This window comes from Myotis nattereri (assembly GCF_964212035.1).
Source record: "Myotis nattereri genome assembly, chromosome: X".
Lineage (NCBI taxonomy): Eukaryota > Metazoa > Chordata > Mammalia > Chiroptera > Vespertilionidae > Myotis > Myotis nattereri.
Genome location: NC_138078.1, coordinates 15,701,552 through 15,719,868, shown reverse-complemented (window position 1 = coordinate 15,719,868; position 18,317 = coordinate 15,701,552). Strand labels below are relative to the sequence as shown.

The 18,317-nt window shown below is 39.1% G+C and overlaps 1 protein-coding gene across 2 annotated transcripts in view; it reads left to right on the top strand.

Moving 5' to 3' along the window:
• The window catches only part of APOO (apolipoprotein O), a 56,433-nt gene extending 42,663 nt beyond the window's left edge, over positions 1–13,770 (top strand). For both annotated transcript variants that reach the window (XM_081081233.1, XM_081081234.1), the window contains 3 exons: positions 520–600; positions 8,286–8,351; positions 12,880–13,770. In XM_081081233.1, coding sequence (XP_080937359.1) covers positions 520–600; positions 8,286–8,321 — 117 coding nt within the window. In that variant the 3' untranslated portion in view covers positions 8,322–8,351; positions 12,880–13,770. The remainder of the gene's footprint in view (positions 1–519; positions 601–8,285; positions 8,352–12,879) is intronic.
• The last annotated feature ends 4,547 nt before the right edge of the window (positions 13,771–18,317 follow it).

Here is an 18,317-nt window from a genome sequence, read left to right as displayed (position 1 = left end):
TTGGATCAGGAGGCAAAATCCCTGTAGAAACTTGAAGACTTTATATTTTAAGGGACCTGGGAAGACTGAGAGCATCTTCATTGGGTTCTCCAGTTTTTTACCTAAGCCCCTAACATGAGTGATTGATTTTCAGCTTGGCAGTGTGACTTTGATTGGCTGTTATGTGCTAGATGTGGTAGGTAGAAGCCTTCTTTCTGTGTCTGATTTTCAGGAATTTCCCATGTCAGCAGTGATCTACATTTTTTCCCCTTGAAATTATGAAAGTTTGCAATATACACCTAATTGATGGCAGATTATTTTAAATAACTACACACAGCAAAGTATTTTTCTTCTTGTTCTATCCCTCTTACTATTTTTTATTTGCTCATGTTGCACAGTTTTAATGTGTATGTATGTTTCCAGACTTCTGTGGTGATCATATGCTTAAATATAGTTCTATTGGAAACAGGAAAGTGGAAAATTCTATTCCTTACCAGTCATGTACTGACTAGCAGTGGATCTTTTCTATTTTGTTTCAAGGTCAGTGGGGAGAAATTATATGACTGGGGTTTACGAGGATACATAGTTGTAGAAGATTTGTGGAAAGAGAACTTTCAAAAGGTAAGAAAGACCTTTTTCATTATCTTCCTTTTGGTTTAAATATGTGGTTTCTCTAGAGCAGGGGTGAGGAACATCTGGCCTGTGGGCCATATAAGGCCCGAGAAATCATTTGGTCTGGCCCTGCCAAGGCATTAGGGCTGAATAAATTAAAAGTTTGACCAAATATAGCAGGCTAATTTTTAAGTTGATAATTTTGTATGCCCATGAGTGATGTTATAAATATCCAAATGGCTCTTGGCAGAAAAAAAGGTTCCCCACTCCTGCTCTAGGATTTTGTAAAATTCTTGATAACCCTGTTGTTCAATCTTGCCTTTTTCTGTTTATTTATTTGACCTCTTACTCAGATTCTCTGGTGACCATTAGTGGTGAAGCAATAGAACTTCTATGCTTTTCCTTATTATCAGCAGGTCTGAATAGATGGTAACCATAAAATGCATTCCACAGCAGTCTTATACCATAATTGCCATTGTATTATATTAATAATTTGTTTAATTAGATTGTAGCATAGTGTCTGAAAGTTTTATCAAAACTGGATGGGAAGGGAACATTTGTGCTGCTAGGCCAAAGACATATAACCGAGTCTCCTCTTGCTGTTTTACCTGCCATGAGCTCCTGTTCTTTCCTCTAGCAATGCTGTACCTCAGCTACAGGCAAGATTATCTATCTGGCTGATGGACACGTGGCAGAGGTTGCATAACTATAAGGAGGTGTCATCGTTTATCTTTTCTTACAGCCATATAGCTAATAGATGTTGCCCATGTTTACTGGAATTTTCTCTTTTCCTGATAAGAATGAGCACAGAACAAGACATCATGTCTCCTTCAGGCACTCAGAGGCACAGCTTGCTAAGGAAGAATTAGACTTCTTATATTAGCATAACTTCTGCATTGTAAATTGAAGGAAGTTAATTTTGACTACTATCATCTCAAATCACAATAAAAATATAAATATCTCAAAATTAAAAACCAGAATTTGGTAATTTGGAAGTAATGTTATAGAATAAATTTATAAGCCCTCCTCATTGTATACATAAATAATCTTCCAGTGAAATCTTTTTTTTGTATTTGAATGCTTTTTTAAAATTATTGACACTATTACAGATGTCTCCATCACCCCCCCCCCCCCTTACCTACCTCTGCTCTCCGTCCTCTGGCCATCACCACTTCCAGTGAAATCTTGACAAATTTTTGTACTGGTTTCTAAAGGAATTAATCTCTATTGAGCCTATTTAAACCAGCTCTTGAGTAGGAAGTTCTGTATTAATATCAAATGCCCTTTGGTAATCCCTTTTAAAGACTAAACACTCATTGTTTTACTTTCATTTCTCTGACATTTTCTTTAGAAGCTTCCTTTCCTGTTTTAAAAATTCCTCAAGTCCACACTGATTTTTATATGGGAAAGAAAATACGAGAATGTCAGGGAAGCTATACACAGCCCTAGAAAGAAGTGTGAAAAGTGAAACTCAGCCTCAGTTGTGCGTGTTTTCTGTGTGGTCAGGCCAACACATGCACATCAAAGCCAAGCGGGGTTCCTCTGGAGCCTCTCAATTGGAAATAGTTTTCTCTGTTCTGATTCAGCCCAGCGCACAAGCAATGGGACCATAATTGGAATGCAAGTCAAACAGGCCAGCATTTTATGATAATTGGAAAATGTTAGATTTTAAAGCTACTCAAATTTATATGCTTGCGTTGGGGAGTGAGATAGTAAGGGGAGTGTGATAGTAAAAATCTTTAATTAGTTCATGGTTGCTCTGCATTTCTTTCTCTTGTTTGTTTTTTTAAGCCCTTGCTCTCTTCCGAGTCATGGAGAACTCATGTTCTTCCATTTGTTTATTCTCAAAACATAATTTTCTTAACAGCCATTTGTTCTCAATAAAAGGTAATAAAGTCAATGATGATCACCTAAACATTTAGCGCAAGTTTTAAATGAAAAAATAGCACAAGGCTCTAATCCAAGATTTGATATACTTAGATTTCAGGAATTATTTGATAAAGAAATGCCTTTGTTTTTTATTGATTCCTTTGCCCTCCTCTTATTTGATTTTGTGAGTTTCAGTGTCTTTTTTTGTTTTATTAACAAGAACAAAGATTTAACCTACCCTGGAACAGAAATCTTTTAGGGCCCAGGAACTATCTCTTTGATGGAAACTGGGGGACACTTGCCTAGCTGGTGTGGCTCAGTGATTGAGTGTCGACCCATGAAACAGGTCACAGTTGGGTTCCCCGTTGGGGTGCATGCCTGGGTTGTGGGCTCGATCCCCAGTAGGGGGCATGCAGATGGCAGCTGATAGATGATGTTCCTCTCTTATCAATGTTTCTGTCTCTCTATCCCTCCCCCTTCCCCTCTCTCTAAAAGTCAATTAAAAAAAATTGTATACAAAATTTAACAGCTGATAGCTCAATTTTGAAAATGAAAAATGTATTTTAATAAACACTGCATTTGTAATTATTCAAAGTGTATGTTTACATTTTTGGGGATACCATATATTTATCAAAATATAAATAAATACATAGTTTATCTAGAGGGAGTCTTACTATATGTCATTTTTAACTTGTTTTGTTCCCTTAACATTATGTTCATTGGCTATACAGGGCTGTAGCTGCTTCATTTTCACTGCTATGGAATATTTCTTTGATGGAAAATGCCCATGTTGATGGCTGGTTGGGTGGTTTTCATTGTATTGTTGTTGCACACAGACCTGTAAGCGTTTTTGTACCTGTGTCATGGTTTATTAAGAGTTTTATAAGGCTTGGATTCTTGATTCATAGGGTCTGCACATCAATTTTACTAGGTGGCTCCAAGTAGGTTTCTAAAGTGGTTTCCATTTCTGCCGGTTGGCTGACTTTAAAATAGTTTGTGGGTGTATGTGTGGTTTTACTTTATCCCCCAATTTTTATTTTGAAAAATTCTCAAAACTACAGAATAGTTGCAGGAAGAATACAATGACTATACCCCTCCCTTAGATTCACCAATTAATACTTTGCTACAGTCGCTTTATTTTCTTGACACATGCGCGGGTGCTCACACACACTTGAGCTTTTCTGAGCCATTTGAGAGTTAGTTGTAGATGTCATTGCACTTTCCACTCATATCTAATTCAGCACGTATTTCTAAAGAACATGGACATTGTCTCATATAATCACAATAGCATCACTGTACTCAGGAAAGTTAACATTTCGCTGTTTTACATGAACATTACCTAATATACAGTCCATATTCAGTTTTCTCCAGTTGTCCCAAGAATGTGCTTTCCTTCAACAACTTAATTTTTTCATAGCTGAGGGTATTACTATAAGGCAAACACCCTTGCACCCATCATCATTAGGACAAAAAACGAGAACTTTGCCAACCAGAAGCCCCTGCATGTAGTCCACCTCAATCTCAGTCCTCTTCCTCCACCCAAAAATACCTACCATTCTGACTTTTATACTAATAACTCTCTTCTCTTTTTTTTTATATATTTTATTGATTTTTTACAGAGAGGAAGGGAGAGGGATAGAGAGTTAGAAACATCGATGAGAGAAAAACATTGATCAGCTGCTTCCTGCACACCTCCTGCTGGGTATGTGTCCGCAACCAAGGTACATGCCCTTGACCGGAATCGAACCTGCAACCCTTGAGTCTGCAGGCTGACGCTCTATCCATTGAGCCAAACCGGTTAGGGCTTCTCTTTCTTTATGGCTCTTTCATCTAAGTATTTATCCCTGTCACTTTAGTCTTGCCTGTTATTATTTCTGACTTCATATGTCTTTTACTATCCCAGTTTTATAAATGAGGGAACAGCATTTTGGAGAAGTTAATTAATTGATCAAAATAATTCAACTGGTGAGGGACTCAGAAATTTAGGGGGACTGCTGTACCTCAGAGATTTGGCTGGAAATCCCTTTTCACATGGCAGAGCATACTAGTTAGGAAGAAATGTTTTGATTAAAACAAATATTTCAATTTTGCTAATATAAATTATCATTCATGCTTGTGGACAAACATGAATTTTCTGCTATAGCCTAGCCAAGCTGACACATCAAACTAACCATCACTGTGTTGTTTAACTTATTCCTCCAGCCCTGTGTAGTCCAATATGGCAGCCACTGGCTACTGAGTACTTGAACTGTAGCTAGTCTGAATTGAAGTGTGCTATAAGTTTAAATTCACACCAAATTTAGAAGACATGATAGAAATAAAAAGAATGTAAACAATCTCATTATTTTTATATTGATTATATCTTGAAATAATATTTTAGATATGTTGAGTTAAATAAATGTATTGATTACTAAAAGAACAATGAAACCTAATATATATATTAAAATTAGATTATAAGGAGAATGATAGAGTTGTAAAATATTTTAAATAAAATTATTTCTCTGAACCCATGGACATAGAAAATAGTGTGGTTAAAGCCTGGGGTGTGGGCTAGAAGGGGTCAATGGAGGAAAAAAAGGGAACAACTATAATACTTTTGACAATAAAGATTTTTAAAAATAATTATTTGTCTGAAAATGCAAAAAAGTTCATTTCTGGCTTATGCTAAATCACAAGCTGTCCTTTGAAGTTAGAATGTTGTCTTTTCTGAGATCATGGAGGTTTCTGCCAAGAGAGATCTGATTTGTAATAGGGTAGATATTTCTTTAGTGAGATATTTGACGGTCATGCTTTGTTATACTATAAATGATATGTAACCAAACAAGAAAATTTTCTTAGCAACAGAATTGTTTTCCTCAACCAGAAAAATGTTTATATGTGCTCATTTCCTTTTTAAAAAATATGTTTTTATTGATTTTAGAGAGAAAGGAAGGGAGAGGGAGAGAGACAGAAACGTCGATGAGAAACATTGATTGACTGCCTCCTGCACTGGGGATTGAGCCTGCAACCTGGGCATGTGCCCTGACCGGGATTTGAACCGGTGACCTCTTGGTGCATGGGTCAGTGCTCAATCCACTGGGCCTCACCAGCCAGGTGTGCTCATTTTCTTAATGTCCAAAAGATAAAAAAGCTTATGAAGTTAGCCTCTTAAATTTTTTTTAAAAAATATATTTTATTGATTTTTTTACAGAGAGGAAGGGAGAGGGATAGACAGTTAGAAACATCGATGAGAGAGAAACATCAATCAGCTGCCTCCTGCACCCCCCCTACTGGGAATGTGCCCGCAACCAGGGTACATGCCCTTGACTGGAATCGTACCTGGGACCCTTCAATCCACAGGCCGACGCTCTATCCACTGAGCCAAACCGGTTAGGGCATAGCCTCTTAAATTTTTGAGATTGAGATTCTGGCAAGTATAGATAGTAGAATATATAAGAATGTCACTAGAAGTACTTGCCAAGCATTGTGTTAAGGTAAATCAGACCTAAAGTATATTTAACTAGGTAGAGAACCACATAGTGTGTTTTTTTTTTAAATCCTCACCAGAGGAAATATTTTTCCCCATCGATATTTAGAGAGAGTGGAAGGGAGGGAGGGGGAGAGAAAGAGAGAGAAACGACAATGTGAGAGAGACACATCAATTGGTTGCCTCCTGCACATACCCCAAGTGGGCCGGGATTGGGTCTGCAACCCAGGTACATGCCTTTGAACCAGAATCAAACCCGGACCCTTTGGTCCATGGGCTGACACTCTAACCACTGAGAACACTGGCAAGGGTGAGAACCACATAGTGGGTTTTTTTTTAAATACATATTTTTATTTATTTCAGTGAGGAAGGGAGAGGGAGAGAGAGATAGAAACATCAATGATAAGAGAGAATCATTGAACGGCTGCCTCCAGCACGTCCTCCACTGGGGATGGAGCCTGCAACCTGGGCACGTGCCCTTGACTGGAATCGAACCTAGGACCCTCCAGTCTGTAGGCTGACGCCCTCTTCACTGAGCCAAACCAGCTAGGGCCATAGTTTTTATGACACCCAATTGTTGGACATAGTTATCTCATCTCCATAAGTCTCTTTTTAATTTTTCTTGTTTATTAATTACATACCCAAACTTTTTTTATATACAAATGCTCGAATACGGTGTTTTAGGAGGTCCTAAGGTATTGTGCCTGCGTGAAGCTTATATATTAGTGAAAGATTCAAACATGAGTGAACGATTTACCCAAATCAGGAAGCTCTTGGGTGCTATGAATGTGAATAAAATGTTCTTATCTAAACCAAAGGGCAGTGGACCTGGGAAGCCTAGATCTATATTTCGGTGGGCAAAAACTGGGATTGATCAATCTACGTCAAGGGGTACATTTTGCAAAATTCTCATCACAGAAAAGAGCTTGGCAAATTGAAAGAGCAACAGCAAGAAGGCCTGTGGGAGTGTGTGTGCGTATGAGAGAGAGAGAGAGAGAGAGAGAGAGAGAGAGAGAGAGAGAGAGAGAGGGAGGGAGGGAGAGAGAGAATGGCTCTGGAGGAATAGAGTAAGGCACACAGGTAGTGAATGCTATAGAACTCTGTTCAGAGCAACAAGTAGACTGGGGTATTGTATAATGATCCATCAAACAATACATATGGTTTTGTTCCCCAGAACTTAATCATCAAGTGGATATGGTCTGTAGATATGGTTGGTGATCATGATATAATTTATCATCCAAACTAGGGTACTTTAGAGCAGGGGTGAGGAATGTCCGGCCCTCAGGCCATATAAGGCCCATGAAATCATTCAGTCTGGCTCTGCCAAGGCATTAGGGTTTAATTAAATGTTCGGCCAAATATAGCGGCTAATTTTAAGTTGGTAATTTTGTGTGGCCCACAATGATATTATTAATATCCAAATGGCCCATGGGAGAAAAAAGGTTTCCACCCCTGCTGTAGAATGTGAAAGGGTACACTGTTATGCTGGGACAATGGGTATAAACCAGTATAACTTGGGCAAGCCAGGGTGTATGATCCCCATGCTTAGAGACCAGTTCTCAAACACTCCAGTAAGCCTGAAGTTGCCTAGAAACCATGCTCTGAAATTACAGGATTAGTCACATGTTTCTGCTTTCTCACTCCCTCCACCTCCTTCACCCATGGGTAGGAGAACCTGCACCAAGTCTAGACCACAGAATCACAGCCCCATTGCCCGCTTAACTGCAGCCTAATGTTTTTCAGGTTGCCACCTCATGAGAGCTCAGATCCTTGCTGTACATCAGGCCTTACTAAAATTAAAGTCTTAAAAACATAGGAAAGATAGTAAGACCTTAAACACTTAGCACATAAACTCCCACTAGAAACTTTCCTACATCACTTCTCATGGATGACATGACCTAATTATATGTTCCCAGATGGCGGCCAGGCAGAATGGGTGTGATCTGATTATAAGCTTTTTCAGAATAAACATGTTTTGTGACTTGGCCCCTATGGTGGATGATACACAGAGTGGCATACCTACAGGACGCATCCCTGTAGTTGTAAACCTTGTTTAACAATGACTATGACATGAAGTAGTCCAGTAATCTTTTCACTGCTGGTTTTATTTTATTTTTTATAGAGTCGGCTGTTTGGCTGACTTAGTATAGTGAGTTTTGATGGAGTTTTATTTCCTGATCCCCTCTGTGCCTGTCACTCTTTACAACAGGGCCCTCCTGGAGCCTTAGTAATTCCTTAAGTTTACTGAGAATTGGGTCACTTTGTATTATAATATTTAGTGTTTGATTCAACCAGATGCTGAAGACTGGCACTATTTCCTTTCAAACTGTACTAATATTCTTACTTTTTGTTTTACAAGCCAGGAAATGTGAAGAATTCATCTGGAAATAAGTAGAATACTCCAGGTTCAGCCCATTTTGATCAGGTAAAGAATAGGAAAATTCTGGTTATTTTAGTATTGTTAACACCAGCTAAAATGAGCTCTTTAATTAATTTAATCAATTCTATAAATGAATTATAGCAGTTTCAACTTTATGTGGAAACATAGGGTCAGGATGGTATTTCATTCCATCTTTAATTTCTGGGTTTAAGTGCCATGGCATATAATGGTGTTTGTTCCTGAGAGGTACCTGGGTTTTTTAGACATGATTTCAAACAATTGAAAAATGCCATTATTTCTTAAGTTTCTTTCTTCAGACTTCACTATAGTAGGTACAGTTGTACTCATCTAATACTCATTCATTAAACATTCGTTGAATGTATCACTGTTGTAGAGAAGCTCTAGATTTAATAGAGATATTATCATAATTGACAAGGAATTCATAGGTGTACTTAATTCCTTCTTTAAAGATTGAGTAACCTGAGGCTGGGGAAATTTAAGATGACGACAGATGAAGTCAGAAAAATCAGTTTGATTTCTTCTGGTCTTATGCTCAATTTACCATTTAGTTTCATTCATTTAATATTTACTCATCAAGTACCTACTAAGTACAAAACACTAGTTATATTAGTTTTGGATACATATTAAAAATTGTATGGTAGCACTTGTGATTTCCAGGTAATTAGACCATATGGAATTTGGAAACAATCTAAATATTCAACTGTAAGAAAATGGCTTCTCATGGTATATCCATAAACAGGAATGTTATTATGTTTTAGTAACATTTAATTGCATGGTAATATGTACACAATTATTGTTAAGTGGAGAAAAAAGGAAAGTATGATACACTTTTAAAAAATTTTATTGATTCATTTTAGGGAGAGAGAGGAAGGAGGCAGGGAGGGAGTGAGGAAGGGAGAAAGAAAAACAATGATTTGTTGTTCCACTTATTTATACATTCATTGCTTCTTTTTCCCCCCATTGTTTGCTTCTTGTATGTGCCCTGACTGGGATCAAACACACAACCTTGGTGTATTGGGACAATGCTCTAACCAACTGAGCTACCCGGCCAGGGTGATAGTATGATACATTTTTTGAGAGGATAAGGCCCAGGAAATACAGCAAAATATTTAAGTAGTTCTCCCTTATTCAGAACTTCGATTTCTGTGATTTTAGTTACTTGTGGTCAACTGTGGTCTGAAAATATTAAATGGAAAATTCCAGAAATAAACAACAGTGATCAAACTCCCGGTCTCCTGGTCAAACTCCTGAGGGGACACTTTGCATAGTAGCCTTTTCTTTCTCTCTCTCTCTCTCTCTCTCTCTCTCTCTCTCTCTCTCTCTCTCTCTCTCATAATATATATATTATGGCTGCAATTTAAAATTCATAAATACCCCAGGTTTGAGGTTTTTCTCTTTCAAGCTGTCTCCCTATGTTTGGAGACCCAGAGAGTCATATAATCTTTGAATTTGAGAAGGGTCATCTGACCCAATTCCCAGCCTCAAGTGTGTGCTCCCACTTTTCACCTTCACTGATAGAAAACTCACCCTACACACATGCCCAGTTGCAGGTTCCATCCCCAGTTGGGGGCCTGCAGGAGGCAGCCAATCAATGTTTCTCTCTCCTTGATGTTTCTCTCTCTCCCTCTCCCTTCCTCTCTCTCTCTCTCTCTCAAACCAATATATTATAATAATAATTTTATACTTATTACATGTTGAAATTATGGTGATATTTTGGATACGTTGGGTTAAATAAAATCTATTATTAAAATAAAAAAAAAGAAAACTCACCCCACAGAGCAGCCATTTTGCATAGTTCTGATTTTTAGGAAGCTGTTTCTTATACTCAGTGAAAATATGTCTCCTTATAAGTCCTACACAGTGGTCCTGATCCTGCGTTAGGGGTCACAGGAAACAAATGCAGATCTGCTTTCACATCACAGCCCTTCATATAGTAACCCCAAGTCAGCAGTTCTCAGATTTTGTTAAACAAACAAATTATCCAGGCAACTCACTAAAAGGCAGAGGCCTAGGTCCTACCCAGAATCAGCATCTCTAGCGAGTGGGGCCAAGTGTGCATCCAATGTGCTGTTAGAAGAGAGACTAGAGGGCGAGTAGTGAGGAAGACACACTTGTCCTCCAGAGACTTTACATCAGTGGTTCTCAACCTTCATAATGCGACCCTTTAATACAGTTCCTCATGTTGTGGTGACCCCCAACCATAAAATTATTTTCGTTGCTACTTCATAACTGTAATGTTGCTACTGTTATGAATCGTCATGTAAATATCTGATATGCAGGATGGTCTTAGGCGACCCCTGTGAAAGGGTCGTTCAACCCCCAAAGGGGTCGCGACCCACAGGTTGAGAACCGCTGCTTTACATTGAATATGCTTATATTTCTCTACAGGGACATTGAGACATGGAATAAAGGAAACTATGTAAATATCCATTTCATTTTCCAAAAATATTCTGTGCCAGAGTTCAACTTATGGCATACACAACCTTGATTTCATTCTTTATCTTTTTAGGTCTTTATTGGAGATGTTTGTTTTTCTTTAATTCTCACCCGAGGATATTTTTCCATTGATTTTTAGAGAGAGTAAAAGGAAGGGGTGTGGGGGGGGGGGAGAAGAGGGAGAGAGAGAAAGAGAGAGGGAGGGAGAGAGACATCGATGTGAGAGAAACTGATCGACTAGTTGCCTCCCATATGTGCCCCAACCAGGGCCAGGGATCACACCTACAACTGGGGTACATGTCCTTGACCGGGAATCGAACCCGAGACCCTTCAGTCCGAGTGCTAACACTCTTACCACTGAGCAAAACCGGCGTGGGCAAGATGTTTTTTTAATTATACAAGTGATGCATATTTTTGTAAAAAGATTTTTTTAAAAAATTTGCCTTCTATTCCTTTCCCAGAGGTAATTTCTGTTAATATTGTGGTATATCATCCAGACCTTCTCCCTATCTATTAATATGCATCCATGCGTACTTTTGTTTTTTTGACAGAATAAGATCATATTCCTTGTATTGTTTTACAAGAACACTGAAAACTCCATGAAGGCACATATTGCAATTTTACTATCACACTTAAAGAAATTAACACTAATTCCTTAATATCATCCAAATAGTCAGACAATATGTAGACTTCCCTGATTGTCTCATTAATAACTTTTTATACTTGGTTTGTTTGAATCAGGATCTAAACAAGATCAGCTCATTGTATTTGACTGATAGGTCTCTTAAACCCCTTTTAAACTGTAATAGTTCCTTCTCCCTCATTTTTCCTTGCTATTTATTTGTTGAAAACCTTGACTTATTTGTCCTTAGGATTTCCCATGTGGCTGTGGCTGCGTGTATCCATTTAGTGTCATTTTGTTTATCTCCTGGTTCCTCTCTTCTGTGCATTTCCTATAAACTGATGGATCTGAAGGTTTAATCAGATTTAGGTTCAATTTTTTTTTGGTAAGAATACTTCATAGACCATGCAATGTTTAACTATATTGAATTAATGAACTTGCCTTTTTTCACTTAATATATTGTGTACATTTTCTTTGTTGGTACTTCTGAATCTATGTCACTCCTTTAGCTACATAATAATTTCCCAGTGTGGACTACCATGATCTATTGAATCCTTACTAATATAGATTGTTTCCAGTTTGTGGTTTTTAGCAGTTCAGTAAATCTCTTGAATTCTTAGAGAAGTCCAAAACAGATTAATGAACTGAGATAGAAAAGGTAAGCTAGTGGTTTACATGTTTAATTTAATAACTTTTGGTGTTATCTTAGAAGATCAAAGGAGTAGTCACTGGCCTCTAAAATATTTATAAACCTCTAATTGCTAAGTAGATCCTTTACATACTAGGGGGAAAAGCATTATAGAGAAGAGCCGGTTTACCTTTGGTGTGTCTGAATTGCTGTGTATCTCATTCCAGAAAAGAATGATGGGGTGAGGCGAGGAAAGGTAGATGTCAGACTGACAGTAATATAATCATGTTCTCCAACAGATGAACAAAAATAGAGTTGTTTAGTTTTCAGAAAGGGTGAGGTGGGAGTTGCTGTGCCACTTAAGCATTTATTTATTTAATGTTTTAATTGATTTTTTAGGGAGAAAGAGAGAGAACATTAGTGTGAGAGGGAAACATTGATGTGTTGTCTCCCACACACACCTCAGGTGGGGATCGAACCCCAAACCTGGGGGTGTGCCCTGACGAGGAATGGAACCCACCACCTTTCCGTGCATGGGACGGCACTCAACTAATTGAGCCAGGACTAGGCATTTATTTATTATTTATAAATCCATCCATCTGTTTAATTAGCTCAGATACACAGCCAGTTGAAAATCTGAATGTGGTATTGATGAAACACTAAACCTTTCTGGTATTTAGTGCCTGTCTATAAAATGAGAATAATTACGCTTTTCTCTTGCTCCTTATGAGCCTCATGGTCGTATAATGCTAATGGAAATATTTGTTACGGTTTCTCTGTGTAAACCTAAAGAATTTTCAAAGTGCAAATTGTAGCATTGTTTTTATTTATTCTGGCAAAGTTTACTTACGTTATTTTTCTTTTAGTTATAGGTAAACATTGGAAACTCCATACAATAAACCAGTGTTTCTACAGAAAAATGGAAGAGATGTCATTATTGAATGTAGTAAACAGGCCCCAGTGTTACCTTGGGTGATGTCATACTACAAAGGGACTAACCTGAAATCTTTTCACCTCCAGATAATGTACATGCCTTTGAACTTATTGTTCTCATGTTGCTATTTATGTACATAATTAAAATTCCAAGTTAAAAAAGTTGTCCTGCTTCCCTTCCCCCATATTATGGAGCGACTGTTCAAGTGTATCTAGTGCCTTTGTGTGTATGTGGTGTATGTGTGGTGTGTCTCGAGTATACATTTATGTGTGTGTGTGTCTCTGAGTGTGCATGTATGTGCTGCATATATGTGATGTGTATCTGAGTATACATGTATGTGTGGGTATGTGTGGCATGTATGTGGATGTCTCTGAGTAAATGTGTGTGTGGCTTGTATTGTGTTGTGTATCTCTGAATGTACATGTGTTTGTGTGTGAGTGTGTATGTGAAAACTTTATTCTTTTAAAAAAATACATATTTTTTAAAAATATATTTTTATCGATTTCAGAGAGGAAGGGAGAGGGAGAGAGCGAAATTATCAGTTATGAGAGAGAATCTTGATCGGCTTCCTCCTGCACGCCCCACACTGGGGGTCGAGTCCGCAACCCAGGCATGTGCCCTGACCAGGAATCAAACCATGACCTCCTGGTTCATAGGTCAATGCTCAACCACTGAGCCACACCGGCTGGGCTAATTTACTCTTCTTAGAGCAGCATCAGCCAGCAATCTGCAGAGTCTGTGCCCCACAACAGAGTCGAGTCTAGAAGAGTGGCTCTGGAACCAAGAGACGATGCTTCAAGGGCCAGCACAAGGAACAAAACCTGTAAGTAACAGTCTGCCTGACTCTGGTTATAAGACATACAAAAGAAAATAGTGAGTGGGAACCCTTGTGTGCTGTTGCCTCCCAGCTTGTACAGAGCTTCCAGTTCTTCATTGCCAGTGGGAGATGCTTAATGAAGTAGGCTTTGTCCTCTGCCAGTGTGGGAATGCTATGTGCTTGTGTGTGTTGGTTCTCTGTATGTAGGCCTTGTATTCGCCTTTGTGGCCCCTGAATGCCCAGCTCATTGAACTCCATGTTCCCAGTGCTGGTGAGAATAGCAGGAGCCTCTTTTGACTTGTCAGCCAGCCAGGAAGGATGGTGGGGAACAGTATGTGAAAGATTTGGAAATTAAAAGTCATTTTTGTATTCCTGTAGCATCAATTTAATTCCTAATTGTTGACCTTCAAGAATTGATAGGAGTTAGTAAAATAGTAATATGCAAATGGAACATGCACGTGTTAACATTAAATATATTTGAGCCCTAACCGGTTTTGCTCATTGGCAAGAGCGTTGGCCTGCGGACTGAAGGGTCTCGGGTTTGATTCTGGTCAAGGGCATGTACCTTGGTTGCGGGCACGTCCCCAATAGGGAGTGTGTAGGAGGCAGCTGGTCGATGTTTCTCTCTCATCAATGTTTCTAACTCTCTATCCCTCTTCCTTCCTCTCTGTAAGAAATCAATAAAATATATTAAAATATATATATATATATATATATATATATATATATATATATATATATATTTGATAGATTCAAAATGGCAGGAATGGTGCCAGCATTGTTACTGGATTGATGAGCTGAAACACATTTGTCCCTATAATAATCCTGCTAGTGACCCAGAAGTCTTTTACTTCCTTTTATGCTGAAATACTTTTGTGTTACTGTAACAATCACCCTATATAATAAAAGCCTCATATTCTAAGCGTTCGACCATTCGACCAGTCACTATAATGCACACTGACTACCAGGGGCAGACGCACCGATCAGTAGGTTAGCTTGCTGCTGGGGTCCCGCTGATCGGGACTGGGCGAAACAGGCCGACAACGCCCTGGAGCCCTCCCACAGTCCCTCCCCGGCCCTGATCGTGCACCAGTCGGGTCACTCTGACTGGCCTGCGCCCTCTCGCAATCTGGGACCCCTCGGAGAATGTTGGAGAGCTGGTTTCGGCCCAGTCCCCACAGGGCAGGCTGAGGGGCCCTGCTGGTGCACAAATTTGGGCACCAGGCTTCTAGTTTCAATATTGTAAAGCTGTGCCTAAATTATATCTCATTATATTTTCTTATTATATCTCATTATATTATTATTTCAGGCCTTTCCCATTGACTTGTCTTCCTATGTCACCTCCCGAAAGTAGAGATTCCACAAGTTTCCTTGTTCTTGAGGTTGCTTGGTCTAAAGAAGATGAAGAAATGGCCCACATCATAGCATGCTCTAGAGATCATTAATCAAAAGGTATCTGAGCCCTAGCTGGTTTGGCTCAGTGGATAGAGTGTCGGCCCACGGGCTGAAGGGTCCTGGATTCGATTCCAGTCAAGGGCACATACCTTGGTTGCCGGTTCCCCAGGACTGGCCCTGGTTGGGGTGCATGCAGGAGGCAACCAAACTATGTGTCTCACTCACAGTGATGTTTCTCTCTGTCTCTCCTTCTCCCTTCGACTCTCTCTAAAAATCAGTGGAAAATATCCTCAGGTGAGGATTAACAACAACAACAACAAAAAGTATTTGAGTGTCTCCTAACTGTAAGGTATTACTTCCCCCTTTTAACTGTTCAGTCAATATTAAAAAATTGCCTTAAAACCTCTTAACTCCTCCAAGAGGGATGTAGAGGTGGGGGAGGGGGGGTGATCACAGAACTGGCTCCTAGTGGTACCTGGCCCATACCTAGGACAGCAGGAGACTCATTCCCAGCCAGTGTAACTCAGTTACTCTTTTTACTATGATCTTTCCCTTTTGTGGTTTTTATGTCCAGTGCTGCCTTCTTTTTATATTTAACACTTTTTGCATGCCTTCCAGGAACACCCAACTGTAGGGAATATAAGATTTGCAAATCATAATATCTTGCATTTCTCCAGCTCCTTATACTTGCAGAGCACTGTTTTATTCCTTTTCTTCCTTGGTTTATTCCTGACTTCAGTATACTTGTACTGTTTTTCTCTGTCCTGCAGGGATACTCAGTGTTTATACTTTTTATTCTGTTTCCTCTGTCCATTTCTCCTTATAACAAAACTATGAACTTCAATCCAATTTATGTGTAACTTAGTCAACATAGTTCTATCTGAATAACTTTAGGGAATTTAGAAGGAACATTCTCTACCAAACAGAGTAATTTTAGCTCACCTAAGGAGAAAAATGTGGTGTAGTCTGTTCTGTGATAATGTGGTAATTGGAGTCCTAAGAAAAATTACTTCGTCGGAAATCAGGATTTAAAGGCAGTTGCTTCAGTGGGAACAAAAGGGAGTAGGGGCAGTAAAGAATGTCTTCATGCCTGGCCGGTGTGGCTCAATGGTTGAGCATGGACTCATGAACCGAGAGGTCCCGATTTGATTCCCGGTCAGGGTACATGCTCCGGTTGTGTGCGTGGTCCCCGGTGGGGGGGTGTGCAGGAGGCAGCCGGTCCATGTGTCTCTTCATCGATGTTTCTATCTCTCTATCCTTCTCCCTTCCTCTATCTCTAAAATAAATAAAAACATGTTTTTTAAAAAAGAATGTCTTCATCAATGTTGTCACTGGTGGAACCTCTTGGGACAAAATCAAAACAGTAGTAGTAGGGCCCTAGCTGGTTTGGCTCAGTGGATAGAGCGTCAGCCTATGGACTGAAGGGTCCCAGGTTCGATTCCGGTCAAGGGCATATGCCTGGGTTGCGGGCTTGATCCCCAATAGGGAGTGTGCAGGAGGCAGCCAATCAATGATTCTCTTATCATTGATGTTTCTATCTCTCCCTGTCTTTTCCTCTCTGAAATCAATAAAAATATGTTTAAAAAAAAAAAAAAAACAGTGGTAGGGTCAGCACTTTTTGTCCTAAGTGCTAGATTCCAGCCCAGTAGCACATCCCTAATGGATCAGTGACATATCCAGGTGGCCTAGAGAAAATTCAGTTGAGGCAAAATGCCTGGATTCACATATACAGATGGAAAAATGTGGCTTGTTTGTGGTTTACTACCAAATCAATGGCAGTTAGAATTAGGCCAGGTAGTGAGTATTACTACTGATTTGTATTAGTTTTAAAGATAAAATTCAGAATCCTTGAATTCAGTGGGAAAAGAGACAGAGGTTCTGTTCTCTTAGTTGTCTGTTCTGTTTTAATGAATCCACTCATCTTTTGGGGAAGGCTTGATAGTTTGAGAAACAGTTTTCTTTGTGACTAATAGTATCCATGCTTATTATGTGAGCTGAATGATTTACCCCGAATGTAAAAGTTTTCACTTTTTAATGTATTGCACCCACCCAGCCTAATACAGACACCACTGACAGGGGGACTAACTATATATTTGTGGGACTAAACTCTCACCCAAGGCTTAATTTTAATTAAGGTAAATACTTGAGTTAATGGTTCCATTCACCACTGGTTGAAAGAAACTTGCTTGAGGTTTTGGTTTTTACCCTGTACACCTCCTGTCTGATGTTTTGTTTCCCTTCTGATAGGTTCAGATTTCAGGTCAGTAATTAGCCAGCTCATAGTTCTAAAGGTACAATTAGGTCAAACTCCAGACGTGACCGAAGTTCAAGCTTATTTATGTTTATGAAATGATAGCCAAGGAAATTTCTGGATGGAGAAAATGCTTGTTTTCATAAGGCAGGCATTTCACTATTTCACGGTTTGTTTGCTTAGCAGTGCTGAACAGATTTGGAAATGAAAAGTCATTTTTAGTTTCTGTATTTCACATGTCTCTTCTAAATCATAAGAAAGTGGCCTAAGTGTCAGAATATATACATTATTTTCTCCTGAAACCCCAGGAAGACTAGAGGAAGGGAATTTTGAAGATGATATTAGCATACAAGGAAAGAATGGGAAGAGGGAGAAAATGGGATTTTATTTTTTGCAACAGAATTAGTGATAACTGACTTTTCTTTAAAAAGTTGTTGACACTATTACAGATGTTTCCCATTTTCCCTTCCCTTTTATCCACCTCCACCCAGCCCCAACCCCCCCCCCCCCCCCCCGCCTCTGGTCATCACCACATGTTGTCTGTGTCCATGGATTCAGCTAATCTCTTCACCTTTTATCCAGTCTCTCTCCCCCATCCCCTCTGACCTCTGTCAGTGTGTTCCATGTATCCATGCCTCTGGTTCTATTTTGTGCATCAGTTTATTTTATTCATTAGATTCTACATATAAGTGAGATTATATGTTATTTCTCTTTCTCTGGCTGGCTTATTTCGCTTAGCATAATACTCTCCAGGTCCATCCATACTGTCACAAAGTGTAAGATCCTTTTTTACAGCCGTATAATATTCCTTTGTGTAAATGTACCACAGCTTTTTAAAAAAATATGTTTTCATTGATTTTTAGGGAGGGGGAGAGATAGAAACATTGATGAGAGAAATAGCAACATC